This window comes from Macrobrachium nipponense, chromosome 6 (assembly GCF_015104395.2).
Source record: "Macrobrachium nipponense isolate FS-2020 chromosome 6, ASM1510439v2, whole genome shotgun sequence".
Taxonomy (NCBI): Eukaryota; Metazoa; Arthropoda; class Malacostraca; order Decapoda; family Palaemonidae; genus Macrobrachium; species Macrobrachium nipponense.
In genome coordinates, this window is record NC_061108.1 from 103,415,228 (window position 1) to 103,433,918 (window position 18,691).

Genomic DNA, 18,691 nt, shown 5'->3' on the forward strand with positions numbered 1-18,691 from the left:
GTGTTGCCTTCGGGCCCTCAAGTGGTGTCTATGGAGGGTAATGCCCTTTTTTTTCGCCTTATTCTGGATTCCATTGGAAAGACGCTTGAATCTAGAAAGTGCTTGCCCTTGAAAACAGGTAAACTAAGTGCATGATAGAATGCTCCCTAGTGACGTGGGAAAGGGGGCGTCAGATCGGCCCATAATAGCGCCTCTATGGCTCGGGACCTCCCTGCCGGACTCCCAGGAATCCAGGGACTCAGGAGAGGGCAATGTCGAAGGGCACGATAAGGAGGGTTACCGGGGATCCCCCACCGATCTGGACGTCCCTTCAGCCAGTTCAATGTGGACGCTTCCCATGATGCTTCAAGGAGAGTGCTCTGAGGCAGCTTAAGACTGAGAGATTGGTTTTCTTGGTCTTCCGACCGAGTCCCATCCCCGCGCAAAGGGCGGGCAATGGAATTCCGTCCGGTATTCGCGACCTTTTGAAGAGGAACTCTTCATAAGATCTAAGACGATTCACGTCAATGCTGTGTCCTGGGAGTGGCAATTCTTCTCCGGAAAGCGGTAGCATTTCCCGCCCCAGAAAGAAGGTCCTAGGACGTCATAGGATGATGAACGCCCCTCGAACGCGTCCCAGACGCTCTAGAGCCAAGGCTGTTTCCTGGGGAGAAGGAAGGAAGAAGGCGTCCCCTCGCGCCCCCTCACCTTCCTCACGAAGCGCAGCTCGTATCCGCGTAAGGAGACTTCTCAGACGGAGATCGTTCATTGCTAATTGCAATGGCAAACTGGAACGCTTTTACGTTAAGCAGAAGGAGGACGGTTCCTTCCCGTCGCAAGAAGGCACGATAGACTTCCGATCAAGAGAAACAAGGACAGTCTTCTCCACCCCCGGTCACCTCTTTCGTCCCCGTCTCCTGATATGGTTTCACCCTCCCCTAGGCTTGCGTTATGCTCCCCAGGGTTCGTCTAGAGGTGAACGGTAGACGTCAGGTTAGAGAGGAGATCCCCATCATGCTCCTTCTCTCTTCTCGTTGAGAAGACGCTTAGGCATTCCGACTCTTCGACGTTTCTTCCTTTTCTGCTTGGCGACGAGTTGTTTGTTTGCTGTCGGACCGGACTTCAATGCGTTCTGGGCCCTCTCGACAATGAGTACGCGTCCGACGCTCAACGGGATTGTCGGTAGCAGACCAGGGTTTCTTCGCGGGGACGGTTCGCTAAGGACGCTTCGATTGGACGTTATTAGAAGAGTCCCCCGATACGTTGGATGCTCCTTTTGACGCTTCGCATGGACGCTCGGTCGGGATGCTGATTTGGACGCTCGGAAGGACGCTAGGTTGGACCGATCAGAATGTGACGCCTACGTAGGAACTTTTGCGTAAGAGCTCTGTGGACGAGAATGTGGAAGGTTCGCTATCAACTCGAATGGAAATGTTTCCCGAGGCTTTTGGCTGAACGCTTCACGTCCTGCCCTACTTCTTTCACGTTCTACCTCAAAGGGTTGGGGATTCCTGACCCTGTTGACTGTTAAGGATCCGTTAACCCTCTTTCTTCTTCTCGTCAGCGTTTGGACATGAGACTTGGGAGCGAAAGGGACTTATTTTTGCCTCTTCCGGTCGGTTTTCACTTTCCCGGGTAAGGGAAGAAGGAGAACTAAGTCGGTTCTTATGAGGATAGTGGCAACGGAAGGAAACAACCTTCGAAGTCCGGCTTTCGTCAGACTACCAAGTATTCGGCCACCGGCTACTTCGTGATTTGTTTGGTGATAACTTTCCAACCTTCCTGCCCCTCCTTCTCCCTCCTTCACAGTTTTCGTCGTTCGGGAAAACCAAGCAAAGAACTCCATGGTTTCGTGAAAATGAAGACGGTCTTTGTCTAACTAAATAAGAGCTTTCCGGGAAGGGTTAACAGCCCGTGGATGGAGTCTAGGAAAAGCAAAGGGAAGGACTACCTTTCGCCCTGGCCTCCGGTCTAGACTTAGCGGGTAAGGCCAGGGATGTGGTATGAAACAGGCGAAGATTTAGGATTGAAGGTTCCTACGTCTGCTCAAGGAGATTTCACCAGCGTGGTTGATGCCTCAAGGAGGTCCCTTTTAGCCTCAGCTAAAGTGTCATGGACGAATTCCGAACTGGACCATCTTTTGAAGGGACTGTTTAGGTCCTTGGAAGTCTTTAACTTCTTAGACTGGTGTCTCGGAGCTTTAGACAACCAGTCTCGTTAGCCAGACTCGATCAGCTTGGGGGAGCTGTCCAGTGTATTGTCATGCATGGACAAAGCCGTCAGGGATGGCTCAGAGGAGTTAGCCTCTCATTTTTCAGCAGGCGTGTTGAAGAAAAGGTCGCTCTATTGCAACTTTGCGGCTAAGTCTGTCTCTCCCTCACAGAGGACAGAACTTTTGTATGCGCCCTTCTCGAGTCATCTCTTCCCCCAGGCTATGGTGAAGGATCTGGCAGTTAGTCTTCAAGAAAAAGCCACTCAAGACCTGTTGGCTCAGTCGTCGAGACGTCCGGCTGGCCCTTCCACGTCTTCAGGAGCCCAACCGTTTAGAAAGCAGAAGCCCTTTCGTGGAGGGACTTCCACTAGATCGTCACCCCGAGGAAGAAGCCTTCCTAGAGGTAGAGCCCTGTCTAAGTCTAGGGGCAAGAAGTGAGAGATCGTTCCTTCAGCCACCGGTAGGAGCCAGGCTGCAGTTGTTTGCAGAGGCTTGGAGAGAAAGAGAGGCGGACACCTGGTCTCTCGGCGTCATAGAGAAGGGGTACAAGATCCCTTTCATAAAGCCGCCCCCGCTGACTTCCACTCCCAGGGACTTGTCCCCGTCGTATTCTCAAAGAAAACGGAGGATACTTTTCGACCTGCTCGAGCAGATGCTCGAGAAACGAGCAGTGGAACAGGTTTTAGATCTGGCAACGCCAGGATTTTACAACAGATTGTTTCTTGTACCGAAACAATCGGGAGGGTGGCGGCCGGTCTTGGACGTAAGTCGTCTAAACCTCTGTATCTGGGGATTCAGATGGATTCAGTGGCTTTTCGGGCTTTTCCGTCCCAGGAACGTCAGCAACAAGGCATAGAAAAAGTGTCAGCCTTTCTAGGGAAAGATTCATGCTCGGTGAGGGAATGGATGAGTCTGCTGGGGACCATTTCCTCGCTGGAGAAGTTTGTTTCCCTGGGGAGGCTACACCTCCGACCTCTTCAGTTCTTTCTGTCGGACAACTGGACAGACAAGGACAACTTCGACATGAAGTTAAGCATCTCGGAAGAGGTGAAGAACCATCTAAGATGGTGGCTCGATCCGTGGAAGCTGTCAGAGGGCATATCCCTCAAGCTTCAGAACCCCGACCTAGTGTTGTTCTCCGACGCGTCATCCACGGGGTGGGGAGCAACTCTAGGGGGGAGGAAGTGTCAGGTACCTGGAGAGGGGAACAGGTAGCCTGGCATATCAACTTCAAAGAGCTGGCAGCGGTTCAATTAGCGCTCCAGTTCTTTCAGAACAAAGTCTCCCGTCGTGTAGTTCAAGTCAACTCGGACAACACCACAGCCCTGGCATACTTGAAGAAACAAGGAGGAACACACTCTCGCTCCCTGTTCGCTCTAGCGAAAGAGATTCTACTTTGGGCAAAGGAGAGAGAAGTCACGATATTGACAAGGTTCATTGCCGGAGTCGAGAACGACCGGGCAGATCTCCTCAGTCGACAAGGACAGTTATTGCCGACAGAGTGGACCCTCAATCAGGACGTATGCCAGGAGCTGTGGGGTCTTTGGGGATGTCCCTTAGTGGACATTTTTGCAACATCAACGACGGCGAGACTCCCCATTTATTGCTCCCCGGTTCCCGATCCGGGGGCAGTAGCAGTAGACGCCCTTTTATGGGATTGGACGGGCCTAGATCTCTACGCATTTCCCCCCTTCAAGATCCCGGGGGAAGTGATGAGAAAGTTCGCAGCATCGGAGGGGACGAGGTTGACGTAATCGCCCCCTTTTTGGCCCGCAGCGTCTGGTTCACAGAGGTGATGTTCTACCTGGTGGATTTTCCGAGATCTCTTCCGTTAAGGAGAGATCTACTCAAACAGCCCCACTTCGAGAGGTACCACAAAAACCTCTCCGCTCTGAGTCTGACTGCGTTCAGACTATCCAGAAGTTGGCCAGAGCGAGAGGTTTTTCGAAACCAGTGGCTAAAGCTATCGCCACCGCGAGGAGACCTTCATCAATCGCGGTTTATCAATCGAAGTGGGCAGCCTTTAGAAGTTGGTGTAAGAGGAAAGGAGTTTCCTCTACCACTACCTCTGTGAGCCAGATAGCCGACTTCTTGCTTTATCTTAAACAAGATCTGAAGCTTGCAGTGTCAACCATTAAAGGCTACAGAAGCGTCTTATCTGTAGTTTTTCGCCATAGAGGTCTTGACCTCGCTAATAACAAGGATCTCCATGATCTATTGAGATCTTTCGAGACTACCAAGGTGCCGCTACCAAAGTTACCTTCGTGGAACTACTCTACTTCTCTGCGAGATTTGACGAAGAAAACTGTATTCCTAACTGCTCTGGCGACGGCGAAGAGAGTTAGCGAAATACAGGCTATTAGTAAACACGTCGGCTTCAAAGGGCGTAATGCGGTCTGCTCTTTGGGTATGTCTTTTCTGGCTAAAAACGAAAACCCTTCCAATCCTTGGCCTAAAACGTTCGAGATCAAGGGTATGGCAGAGATCATTGGTCAAGAGCCAGAAAGAGTCCTGTGTCCTGTTAGGGCTCTTAGAGAGTATCTTCGTTGAACGAAGGATTGTAGAGGTTCTGCGGAGAACGTATGGTGTTCGGTCAAGAGACCAAATATGCCCATGTCCAAGAATGCACTGGCATTCTTTTTAAGAAACACCATAAAGGAGGCGCACTCTTCTTGCAAAGACAGTGACTTTAAGCTGTTAAAAGTTAATGCGCACGAAGTGAGGGCTATTTCGACCTCAATAGCCTTTCAGAAAAACATGGCCCTTAAAGACATTTTAAGTGCTACTTTTTGGAGGAGTAACTCAGTGTTCGCCTCGCACTACCTACGGGAGGTGAGAACGACATATGAAAACTGTTATTCTCTTGGACCATCGTCGCCGCAGACACTATTTTGGGGGCAGGAGGTAGCACTCATCCTTTCCCATGGAAAAGGGTAGGTGAGTTTTTAATATTTGCAATGTCTATGGTTGTAGGGTCGGCCGCCGAATACGGTCGTCCCTTCCTTTAGCCTTTGGTATATGGGAGTTTTTTGTTAGGCTAACTTAGGTGGTGGTTTTTGCCTCGTTGCCCTCAGAAGTATGGTTATGGTCTAGTCACATTGTGGTCCCGTCCCCGTTGACAGATCATCTAGAGCGCACCAACTACACAGGTAACTCTAGTGAAGCAGAAGCAGGCTTGGGTGACAGTAATCACGAAGTCAGCTATGCTAACAGGTAAGGAACCAAGATGTCAATCATCTACATTTATATGTTTCCTAAAAGGGATTTTGACGAAGGAAAAATCTATTTCTGGGTGATTGGCTCGTGTCGCCCTATGAAAGGATCCTTAATATCATTCTTTCTAGGCAAAATTAATCTAAAATTACCAGAGAAAAACAAAATTAAGAAAATGTCAGTAAAACTGACTCGCTCACTCTTTAAAAGAAGTGTCGGTATGAGAAGGGGAGGGGCGAGTGAGAACACTACCACGAGACATTCACCAATTAGACCTTCCAATCAGAATCCCCACAAGAGAGAGCTGATACCAACGGGCGATGCGGAGGGGCCGTTACTACTACTACTATAGGGGACGCCACGGACAGCAGCGCCCCTAGCGGTCATCCTTAATCTAAGAACATCTTGTCCTGCAGGGGGGGGGCAATCAATACAGGGTGGGTTTCATAGGGCAACACGAGCCAATCACCCAGAAATGATGTTTTTCCTTCGTCAAAATCCCTTTTCTGGGCTCAGCTCGTGTCGGCCTATGAAAGAGTACCAGAGAAACAGACAAGATGGGAAAAAAGGACAAATGAAAAACAGTGTAAAATGAGGAATATAATATAAGTAAATCAGTTATTACAGTATATAAACTAAGTACTTAAGGTTAACTTATTTTAAACAATGACATAAAAGAAAGTTAGTAATGTAAAGTACTTAAAATTACAGTAAACATAGTAAAGTACAAAAAATGCAGTGTAATTAACAAAATAGATTTACTTAGATAACTATTTTACAAAAAATATACACATTGTGTCCATACCCTAGCATAAAAATAAGGTAGGTACACTGAAGTACAATATCAGTACATAGTGTGGATGTCCCTAGCAAAAAAATAAGGGACAATCCACTAATATGATCTCAGCGGCTAAGGCTAGAATATCCGAGTAGCATGGCGATAGGGTGAGGCATGTTGGATGAGGTAGGTAGAGGAGACCTGATCTATACTACGACTACTATACAGTATCAGGGGAAACAATGTTTCCCGCTGCTACTGCAGAAAATTTTAAAGATTCCAAGGACTTTAGATAATGACGTTTAAAGACTGTCGGAGATTTCCATCCAGTATACTTTTAAGATCCTCAAAGTTCATATGTTGAAAGTAATTAATTGAGGTGGCTACTCCCCTGATGTCATGTGCTTTTGGAAATGAATCAGGATTGGCTTGTTTAATGAAGTAAAGGATTTGTTGCCTAATACCTTTTACTGATAAAGTACCACCTTTTTCTCTCATGAAGAGAGAACCTGAGGATCTTGAGGATCTTGAGGATGTACGAGATAGAAAGGCTCTTAAAGTTGATACTGGGCAGAGAGAAGGGTCTTGCGGAAGTGGGATGACTTTCCAAGGTCCCACCTTGCAAGAGGATCCTCATTTTTAGAAAAAAACCAAAAAAACTACGATCCGGAGCAAGCAGAACTTCTCCTGAGGGGAGGAATTCCACATGACCCGCATCTCTGGATAGAGCCGACAGTTCTGAAATTCTAGCTCATGAAGCTAGGCTTAGTAAGAATAATGTCTTTCTAAGAAGCATTGTGAATGTACAAGACGAGTTGTCAGTATCTGATGCTAGTTTGAGGACATCATTTAAGAACCATGAGACTGCAGTAGGCCTTTGAGAAGGTCTAAGTCTAGCACAGGCTTTGGGTATAGACGTTATGGAGGAGTAATTTTAGTTTATATTTGACAACATCTACAAAGGTTGTGTGAGAGAGAGAGAGAGAGAGAGAGAGAGATTGGTGGAAGAATGAATGGGAGTGGTTAGATGGCGGTCGGAAGCATGTCTGTTGTGGCGCTCTGTAGGTAGTCAATGGAAGTCTGTTACGAGAGTTGTAAACAGTGAGGCGTCTGGTCAAGTCAGTGTTGGTTTTGGCAGCAGTTTTCCTTTGGTGTGTCGTTGTTTGGGTGTTATTTGATAGATTTTGGGGTTGTGAAGTTGTTGTGCGTTGTGGTCTGTCTGGTTTGTGGTGAGGTTAAGAAGGTTGGTGGTGCATTTCGGGGTCTGTTATGGTGGTTGGGGCAGGGTTGGTTTTGGGGGCGGGGTTGACTGCTGTTAGTGGTGGTGGGGGCAGGGTTGGTTTTGGCGGGTTGTTGTACTGCTGTAAGTCGTGTGGTTGTCGTGTTTTTTCAGGCGGTTGGTGTTCATCTGCATTTAGTCGTTGGGTTATTGAGTTTTTGTGGGGTTGTGGGTCCCGGGTGGTTGATTTGTGTTTGGTTGTCGGCGGTGGTTGTGTGTTGGCTACCCTATAGCCTATATCCAGTGGACGACAGCACAGCTAGTCCTAGGTACTCAGAAAGGCCAGCGGTGAGTACCTGTTTGTGTTTTTTTGTTCGGTATGTAGGTATGGGGCAATTGTCACTGCTGTGTTTTTTAGTGTTTAAGTGGAAAGTGTGATTGAGGGGTGGGTTTTTGATAGCCAGACAGGTTAAGTTTATGTGGGGAGGTTACTTGTTTTTGTGATCCCGCCACAACGTAAAATAAGATTCAGTCAGATCTATCTGGAAACCTAACTGAAAGATCTTCTTCAAAGCCGATTTATGAGTAGTAATAGTGCTAGCTGCTAAACCTTTTTCAAACAAGGATCTGAAAAAGGATATAGCTAAATTAACTGTCATGGTTGTAGTGTTTGATTCTTTCAGGAAGGATGCTAATTTTTTAACAGCTGAGTCATATTGTCTAATAGTTGAATCTCTCTTATCTGATTCTAGGAAGAGGATGTTTTGTGGATCAATGTTAGCATCTTTATTAGCCGCAAACTTCATGAAGTCCATAAAGTTAGGGTCTGAAGAATTCCTGAGGAAGCAAACACAGTCCTCATTTGTACTGATTGTGACAGCTTGGGATTGGGAATCCGTTGAGGTCGGAGACCCAATTCCAGAAGCAGAGATTACCAGTTGCTCTTGGGCCAGTCTGGAGCAATCAGGGCTACTATTCCCTTGAAAGTCCTCAGCTTGCTCAAGACTTTCAAGAGAAGATTCACTGGGGGGAAAAGCATAAATTTTTCTCCACTGATCCCAATCTAACGACAGGGCGTCCGTGGCATAAGCCAGAGGGTCCAGGTTGGGGGCCACATAGCAAGGGAGCTTGTGGTTCGCTTGTGAGGCGAAGAGATCTACTTGGAGACCTGGGACTCTCCGGCATATCCACCGGAATGACCCGTCGTCTAGGGACCATTCTGATTCCAGAGGGACTGACCGGGACAAGGCGTCTGCTATCACATTTCTTACCCCCGCCAGGTGAGTGGCGACAGATGCCATTTGTGTTTGTTTGCTAGGCAAAGATGGCTATCATGACATTGTTCACATGCTTGGATTTGGACCCTCCTCTGTTGATGCAATGACTACCACTGCACTGTCCAAACTAGTCTTAGATGAGACTTTTTCGGGGGAAGCAGTCTCTTCAGGGTAAGAAATACTGCCATTGCTTCCAGAACGTTTATGTGGAGCTGGCGGAATTGAACTGACCAAGTCCCCTGAACCTGTTTGAACTGAGAATATCCCCCCCACCCGGACAGGGAGGCATCCGTGTGAATGGTTAACACTGGAAGGGGATATTGAAGGGTACCCGCTTGGCCAAGTTCTTTACTTTTGTCCATGGACGGAGTTGATTGCGAAGGATCTGTGGAATTACTGACAACTTGTCTCGAGATTTGGCGTTTGCTCTCGATCGCCAAACTCGATTTATATCTTTTAGCCTTGCTTTCAGGAGGATATCTGTCACTGAAGCAAACTGAAGGGAACCTAGGATTCTTTCCTGGCTTCTCCTTGATGTTTGCTTGCATTTGAGAAAATGTCTGACAGACTTGCTATCTCTTTCCGTTTGGCCACTGGAATTGACAGATTGTGGGAAGACAAATCCCATTGGATTCCTAGCCACTGAAAACGAGACTCCGGAGTAAGTCTGGATTTCGTTTTGTTTATCTGGAACCCCAGATGTTCCAGAAATTGAACTACCTTTTTGGTGGCTTTGAGGCATTCCTCGACTGTTGGTGCCCAGATCAACCAATCGTCGAGGTATGCTGCTATCATTATTCCCTGAGCTCTCAATTGCTGACAACTACTTCTGCTATTTTCGTGAATACCCTGGGGGCTACATTCAGACCGAAGGGCATCACTTTGAATGAGAATGTCTGATTTCCTAGCCTGAATCCTAGGAATGGGCGGAAGTGTCTGGCTATAGGATATGATAGTATGCGTCTGTAAGATCGATGGAGCATGTGACGGCTCCACGAGGAAGTAAGGTCCTTACTTGCGAGAGGGTAAGCATTTTGAACTTGTCGCAACGAATGAAAGAGTTTAGCCTTGACAAGTCTAAGATTACCCTTCTTTTTGTTGAGCCTTTCTTTGGCACGCTGAATAAGCGACCTTGAAATTTTAGATGCTTGACTCTCGCAATAGCTCCTTTCTGAAAGGAGTTCCTCCGCATAATCTGTCAATTCCTTTGATGGTACTTGGCGGAATGATTTGATTGGAGGGGGATCTTTGATCCAACTCCAACCCAATCCCTTGGACACTATGCTCTGTGCCCAATTGCTGAACCCTCACCTGTGACGGAAGAGGAACAGCCTCCCTCCTACCTGGGGAGCCTCATTGTTGATGGGCGGGTTGACCACCACGCCCTCCTCTGAACTGCTTACTCCTTGCCGCCCTCCCTGTGCCACGCTGGCGAAAGTAGCCTCTCGCCCTACCTCTCGATTGCCTATTAAAGGGAGGGTAAGCCTGACCTTCATACATAGGGTTGAAGGCCGGCGAGAGTGCGTAGGAGGTCGAGGGTTGTGACTGAGGAGACAGCAGGAGGATGGGCTGGTTCTGCTTGGATGTAGAAAGGTTGTCCCTGTTGGGTAACCGGGACGGCCTGAACGAATTGCTGCTGTTGCTGGTGTTTCTGGTAAGGCTGGAACCTTTTACCAGACTTCTTTAGTTTCTTACCAGCAGTGGGGGCGGATTCTTGCTTCCTCTTAGATGAGATACCCCACCTAGCTCTAAGGCTCTGGTTGAGCCTAGCAGCCTCGTGGTGTACCTCATTTACAGCGGACTCTGGGAAGAGATCCGCTCCCCACATGCTGGAAGCCAGGAGTCTATTAGGTTCGTGCCTAATAGTGCACTCCTGCAGAACGTGCTTTCGGCAATTCCTCCTAGCTTGGAAGAAGTCGAAAGCGTCCGTCTGAACCGTCTGAAGCTGGGACTTGGCCAAAATCTTAAACAAAGGTTCCGTGCCATACGAGAGAGCAGCCATCTCTGTGATAATCAGAGAATTGAGGGACCTGCCAAACCTAGTTCGAGCGTCGAACTCTGCCTGAATCAAGGAATTTCAAGGCGGAAGCCATTGGTTTAGGAGCTTTTCGCCGAACTGGTCCATAGCACAGTCCAGTTTGAGCTTACCAAGCGTGAACGTGGCTGGCAAGTTCTCCCACAATTCTCCGAAAGCTGGGAAGAGCGGAGAAGTAGACTCTGCTTCCCTCAGCTGTGGCATGGGCTCATCCTTGAGACTGCCTGAAGAGTCGTTTCTACTATTTTTGTAGCGAACGGAAGAGAAGTCCTCCTCCTCCGTCGCAAAAATAGTGAAAGGACTCTTGAAAGCCTGGAGCTTGGTGTTGGTACACTCCCAGTCCTCAAGGCAGTGAACCCATTCGCGTTGAGCGTGATCTCTACTATAGAGAACGTTCTCCCTGGAGATCTTGTCCTCCCTAAGTGAGCGCCGCTACGGTCAGCCTAGCATAACCAATGAAAGGCTGCGTCAATCCCGGAGGATAAAACTTGAAGTCCTCAATCCTTCGAGTTCCACACTCCGGGACAGAGATCATACCATCTTTGAACGGAGAGTAAGCGGCCACTCTCCATGGGTTCTCCATGGAGAAAGCTGGTAGTGATCATATGGTGGAAGCTGGAAAATACCAGCACTTGCTACTGGGGAGACTGGAAGAGGAGCCTGAGAGAGCCCAGCTACTCGGTCCTCATTCTCTCTAACTCTGTTAGAGAGATCTTGGATGGACTGGCCCGACTGAGACAGAGTGCTCGACAGTTGTGCGAACATCTGCTCGAACTTTGTTCCCTAGGGCGGAGACTTGTGAGCCAACCATCTCACCTACCTGTTGCATCACCACTGCTGAGAAAGCAGTGGGATCAAAGGTGCTAGATCCCGCTACTCCAACCGGCGTTGCCGGAGTGGATGCGGTGGAGGCCGGAGAAGGCATTGGCTCGGCGGGAGCGCGAGCCTTCTCCTTAGAAGACTTGCTTCTAGAGCTCTTTGAATATGAAGAGCTCGGCTTAGCCTTCACCGCGTCAGCATAGGAAGTCGAAGACTTCTTAGCTGAAGAAGACGACGACGACCTTTTTAGAAGTCGTCTTAACCAGGGTCTTCGGTTCTCTCTGTCCCTTCACCTTTGGGGGTACAGAGAGAGCGGAGAGGCGGGTAGGGATCTCAGATCCCAAAAAGCCTTGGAAAGAAGCAGTAGAAGAAGGGACAGGAGAAGATACCAGGAGCGCCCAAGGAAAGGACCTTGGGCACCCGACACACCTACCTCAACCAACAAATCCTCAGCACCTACCGCATAGGCTCAATATTAAGGTCCAAGGTTGCGACGTCCGGGACCGACTCTTGCGTGGCCACGACCCCGAAAGACTGCTGCATCTCCTGCTGGATGAGGCTATGAGAGGGGCTGCGGATATGGGGGTCAACATACCCTGTTGACTTGCCACCGGGAAGATCTGAACGGCCAGCTTCTTGTCCAATATGTAAGGCTGGCCTTTGGCGGCGTTCCTCCCGAAGCCGCCCACCCACGCTTTCAGGGTTGCTAGGGCGACTTCCCTCACACCAGCAGCCTGAAAGAGAAGGCGAAATGAGCTTCTAATGGCGGGACGGGGTTAACAAGCTTATGACTAAGTGTTGTTAGTAAAACGATAAAAAAGTCTATAATCGACTTACCCCTTCCACCAGCTGACTGGCCAGGTCGTAACAGATGGCGCAGGCTTCCGGGTGCCAGACGATCATGTCGTTGTAAGGCGTGGCACACGGAGCGTGAGACCTGCACTCATCGTGGGCGCAGGGGTCGTACAACGTCGCGTTGCACCCAAGGACCTGACAGTTGGTAGCCTGTAAGTGGAAAAGATTATTAAGTATCAGGAGAACACTTACAGCCTAACAGTTGCTCCGCTGGTGCCGGAGCGAGAAAGTTAGATTAAACCAGAGCCGAAAAGCCCCGCCATAATACGTGTGGTAGTAATATGGTTGGTTTGTCCAAGGCTACGCCGGAGACAAGAGATAGAATCCAACCAGGTGTGGTGGTGAAATGAAACCACGACGGACAACGGCGGAGATGGTATACATATAAAATAAATATAAATATAATTATAGCAATCATCGTAAAACTAGGGTATATCCTTAAAAATAACAATAATTATCAAACCTTTCCCCTCCCGTCTACTAGAAGAGTGCCCGGGTAAGAAGCAAGCTCCCTTCCGGTAGCGGGGGAGAAAGGTAAGGATATAGTAGGCAAGCAATAGACCACTAGTAGTGACCACCCGCCCGCTGGCGGAGCCAGTAATCTATAACCAAAGGTGCCCCGGCTGCGGCGGAAGGCTCCGTTCGTTACAGAGGGGGAAAGGTGGCTTGAGCAACTGGGAGGGGGGGGAGGGTTCTCGGCGTAACACGGCGGGAGAGAGAGGGGGGGGGTGGCCTACTCCTCCCCGTCCCAACAACTACCCGCTCGGTGACCCGGTACCCGATGAGTGGTCGCCCTATACCCCAGCTGGGGAGAACCCCTGGCCTCCTCAGAGAGGGAGGGAGGAAGGCAACTGAGGTTGTCATGGCAACCAAGGGGTCCCCCAGACCCCTCCCTATACCTGGGAGGGAGGGAAGGGGAAGGGTAAGGTGCCTAAGCCGCGATAGCAACACAACCGTGAAAGGGCCACGTGAACCAGACTGTACCAATACATGGGACATGCACCTAGGCTAGCCTAACACCCTAAATAGAACTAAAATTACATCGTAAAGATGGAAAAGACACTTTTAGTAGAAGAAAAAGAAGCCCAGGAGGAGGCAAACTGTTCCGAGGAACAGAAGCCTACTCGGAGCCAGCGATAGCCGATGAAGAGCAAGAGCCGGGATGCTGGGCTAGAACACAGAATAGCCCTAAATACCAAACTAAGAGAAATGGTAAAAGGGCTAACCTAGCTAAAAAGGCGATGTAAAAAACGATGAACGTGATATAGTAAGCCCATAAGTATAAGAAGTCCCAGTATGGAAGACCGGGAATTCTTAACGAGGCAGCATGGCGCCGCCACGAGTCGACCGGGAAACCGTATATGACCTATTAGAAGGAAAATACTGGTTCCTGGAAGACTAAAATACGGTAAAACACTACTTATGAGGCACTTAACTTAGCCGTTGCGATGGCAGCACGTTCCATGACGGATGATGAGATAAATCCAGAAAAAGTGCACAAGTAAGAAAATGTGTACGAACGCTTGGCGCTAATAATTAAGGATGACCGCTAGGGGCGCTGCTGTCCGTGGCGTCCCCTAGTAGTAGTAGTAACGGCCGCATCGCCCGTTGGTATCAGCTCTCTCTTGTGGGGATTCTGATTGGAAGGTCTAATTGGTGAATGTCTCGTGGTAGTGTTCTCACTCGCCCCTATTCTCATACCGACACTTCTTTTAAAGAGTGAGCGAGTCAGTTTTACTGACATTTTCTTAATTTTGTTTTTCTCTGGTAATTTTAGATTAATTTTGCCTAGAAAGAATGATATTAAGGATCCTTTCATAGGCCGACACGAGCTGAGCCCAGAAAATCCTTTTTCTGTCTCTCCCACCGCCAAAGGTGGGATTCAGCTATATATATATCTGACAGGTAAGTTTCATGAACAAAATGATATTGTTAAGATACAATAAAGTTTGTTCATACTTACCTGGCAGATATATATATATATATATCTGCCAGGTATGAACAAACTTTATTGTATCTTAACAATATCATTTTGTTCATACCTGGCAGATATATATATAATTAAGTGCCCACCCACCTCCCCTCAGGAGACAGTGGCACTAAAAAATATGAATAGAAAATGGGAATGGTTCCTGATATCCGCCTCCCAGCGGTGGGAATGGGTACTACCACCTGGCCGCCCACTGCGTGTGCCGCGAGTTTTGAAATTCTGTCGGACGTCAGAGAATACAGCTATATATATATCTGCCAGGTAAGTATGAACAAACTTAATTGTATTATAACAATATCATTTTTTCCTTGATTACAAACCAAATCATATTCCTTCTTTAGTTATTCTCCCACCTCAGCCAACCATGCATAATCCCTGTTTATCTAAGAAAAAGTAATGGACACCAATTAACTATTGTACCATGTTTCCAAGCTTCAAAAATTTTAGCAGCATTGGCAATGCTGTATCAAAGAATATAGTTTCTGTACAAAGGAAATTTGCAAATTATTTTAAATCTGGTGGTATATCTTGAATTTGCTTTATTTTGATATTGTAATGCTGTAGACATTACATTTAAAAGCATTTTATCAAAGCACAGGATATCCAACATTAATACAGTTGCTTACCTTTGTTTTTAGGAGATGACCCAGTTGGGGATTCTCCGGGATGTCTTGTCACGGTCAGGCCATGTAGCAACAAATGTTGGCAGCATTCTGGACTCCTTCGAACATCGATTAGCACGTCTGGAGACAACAATTTTGCCTGTTTATCAGCAAACAGGAAATTTACAACGTCGACAAGCAAGTAAGATTTTTCTTTACATTGTGTACAGATTTGTAGCTATTAGTTTGTTGTTGCATATGAAAGTTTTTCACCATGTACATGTGTTACAGTGTTAATTGTTAATGTAATTTATCACAAACCCGTTGTCTTACTTCAGCACGATCTGCAGAAGAATAAGAATAAGTCCCTCTTTCCACCCATCTGAATATCTATCTATGTCCTTGAGTGCCTGTAGTATATTGATAAATTATGGATGCCTTGAGGGTAAAGGCAAGTCTCACCAAGTTTGAACACTGTTTTTCATCTAAGCATAGAAATTATGAGGCATTCTACCAGGTCATGCCAGGTTTAGGTGACTTCCTCTCCTTTCAGATGCTTTTGGCTTTAATTTGTTCCTACACAATATACAAACCCTCAGTCCTTTACATAAAGAATTACTTTCAGCGTAGGCTTGAATTATGGTTGTTAAATTCTTGAACAAGGTGGTTAGGTAGTTACTACTGTCTGGTAGGCGGGTAGGCCCGCCTGCCCAGATGTAAACACTCGACTTTGATGTCAGCCATCTTCCGATAAAGACGTATTTTTTGAGCTCTTGCTGACTAGCCGTTAATCATTTTCCCCTGTGGGATCTTTAAGTTTTATTTTTTGAACAAATTTGTATATACTACTGTGTTTGATATTAACAATTAATTGAATTTAATAATTAATATGCAAACCCACTTTTTGTGATAGTGTTGTATATGTTCTTTTTTTATTCTCTTTCTCTTCTCTTTATTATTAGTCAGTCTTTTCTTAGGTAGCCTTGGTTTGTATTTGTTCTATTGGCTATTGTTATATGGGATAACTTTCATCTATATTGCTTTGTTGTTGAGTTTTTCTTTTCTTAGGAACTTATTGTTATATTGTAAATTATTTACACTGGACTTCTGCAGATTCTGAAATCAGATTAATTCAATTCCTTTCATTTATCCAGTCTCTCAGGAGTATTTGCATGGATACTTATGATGGGACTCTGGGGAAGTTAAACACCACTTTGTTTATCTTACCTATTATGATAACACACACAATTCACTGTCAGTACACACAACACAAATTACATAGGTTACAGAGGTTCCACCGACACAACCTTTGCATCCTGTTTTTAGTTCCTAAATGATCTTCTCTGAGATTTCAAGTGAAGTCTGAACCTATTCTCTCAATTTTGGCTCCTCCCTAATTTCTACTAAGATACACCCTACTTTCTCTTGAGTGGCTTTTCCAACTTCCGGTGCCACCCCTATATGAATCTTACTGGTCGTTCTAATCTATCGTAACCACCCACTGGAGGTGTCAGAGTTCAGATTTTCCACTGGAATCAACACTATTTTGTTTTGGCAAAGTTGCTGGTGTGTTTTGTCTCATTTTCCAAATAGCTAAGACTGCAATCTGTTCCTACCACACTTTCTACCTTCCCTTCATGCTCCCGACCGGGAACCTGTATTTATACCTAAAAAACGGCAAATACAGGCTCGAGGAAGGAACGAAACTAAATCGAAACCTTTCGGAATAGTACTTAACTTAGCCGCTGCAATAGCCGAACGTTCCATGGTGGCGAAAAATCACGCAAACAAAGCACAAAAAACAAGAGCAAAAGAAACGCGTGGGTCTCTTGGCCTGCTAACATAAAGGATGGCCACCAGAGGCGCGGCAGTCGGCTTGGTGTGGGTTGCAGTAGTAGTAGTTGCCGCCCTGTTCTGTGGGTCGGCTCTCTCCTTGAGGGAGTTTGTTGTGGGAAATTTCTAAATGCAAGAAGTTCGTGGTAGTGGTCTCACTCGTCCTAGTGACCATACCGACACCCTTCTTTTATTTTGGGTGAGCGAGTCAGTTATACTGACCTCTTCTTTATTTTGTTTATTCTCTGGTATTTGTTAGATCATTTACCTAAGAAATAATGAACTAAAGGATTATTTCGCTGGGCGACACGAACCAATCGCCCAGAAATAGATTTTTCCTACGTCAAAATCCTTTTTGTCTCATTTTCCAAATAGCTAAGACTGCAATCTGTTCCTACCACACTTTCTACCTTCCCTTCACCTTCATCTACCATAACTCTACTAGTAGATTTCCCTAGTTAATTTTCCCTACATAATTATTTTCCCATAGACTTTCTACTTTCTGTTTAAGGTTTGGCAGCAAAGGTATGCCAACATCTTTATTAATACAGGCAGTCACCGGCTTACAGCGTTCCGAGGTTACGACGCTTTTCAATTATATTCCCCAGAAATTAGTTCTAGGTTTATGGCATGTTCCAGGGTTATGCCGCTTATGACACCGATCTGGTAGAAGAAATGACTCCAAAAATGCAAAATAATCAATACTTGAACTTTTTTTTTTTAATGTAATAAAAAAAGGATTTTGATGAAGGAAAAATCCATTTCTGGGGGAAGACCTGTGTCTGCCGGTGAAAAATCCCTGTAGCTCATTTATCAAGTATAAATATATCCTAAATATACCAGAGAAAAAGCTTACATGGTATGCTGAAGTTACTACCCTCAGCGCGAGCACCCCGAAGGGGCGAAGTGGATTACTATTCACAGATCCTGTGCCACTTAGAAGATTCCCTCTTCAAAATCCCTCTGCGGTGGGAGCTGTTCCAAGCGTCCCCCGCCTCACCCTCCACTCACTACTACTACTAATACCCACGCGCTACCTTATTCCTGGAATATACCTCCAGGCTTGGATTGGCCAAGGGTGGGGGAAAGTAAGGCGAAAGAGAAAAGGGCTGGGTTCACCGGGCGACACAGGTCTTCCCCCAGAAAAAGGTTTTTCCTTCGTCAAAATCCCTTTTCTGGGTTCGACCTGTGTCTGCCGGTGAAAACATATAAGAGAAATTCCATCCAGCCAAATAAAAGAAAATCAAACCAGTATATCAGTGGAGGTTAATAAAAATCTTAGGTTTCATTGAAATTGAATTTAATGTCTAAACTTAATGTAGAAAATAAACTTATATACTACTTAAACTATGGCTTAAACTATGACTTAAGAGTAATTTGTTCCAACACGGGATACAAACGTTTTAGTCCTTTTACAATAGGAAGGTAACTAGCGGCAGCTGGATGGTCGTAAGCTTTCGAACAAGGGAGTTCGGTAGTTAACTGCTTGTCCGACAGTGAGCGCGCCGTGTGACTGGGAGGCGAAGAATCACTTTTGCTTTCGGCCTGCTGGTGGATAGACGTGCTCTTCATCGCTCTCTGCCCGCTTCTTCGTCGTTTGCTTTTTGGATTTGTATTATCTCTTACTGTTTGTGTGTGTGTAAAAGTGAATTGTAAGTACCCTTTTCATTTTTTCATATACAGTTATTGTGAGTGACAAGTGATGGATCAAGGATCGAAGGAATCTCCGCGCCCTTCCATTACCCGGCGACTGTACCCCGGGGTGGAGGGACGTAAATGTGGAATTTTTAGGAGCTTCCCTGAAATCGATCCCCATGTCCTTTGTGCGTGGTGCCGAGGGAGGGAGTGCTCTCACGCCGAGCCGTGTGTTGTTTGTGTT

General features: G+C 46.7%; 1 protein-coding gene across 1 annotated transcript in view; it reads left to right on the plus strand.

Moving 5' to 3' along the window:
- LOC135216779 (exocyst complex component 7-like) overlaps positions 1–18,691 on the plus strand; it is a gene marked incomplete in the record, with an annotated part of 204,491 nt that overhangs the window by 25,924 nt on the left and 159,876 nt on the right. Inside the window, 1 exon segment of the mRNA XM_064252262.1 lies at positions 15,016–15,181. Within this exon segment, the coding sequence (XP_064108332.1) occupies positions 15,016–15,181 (166 nt within the window).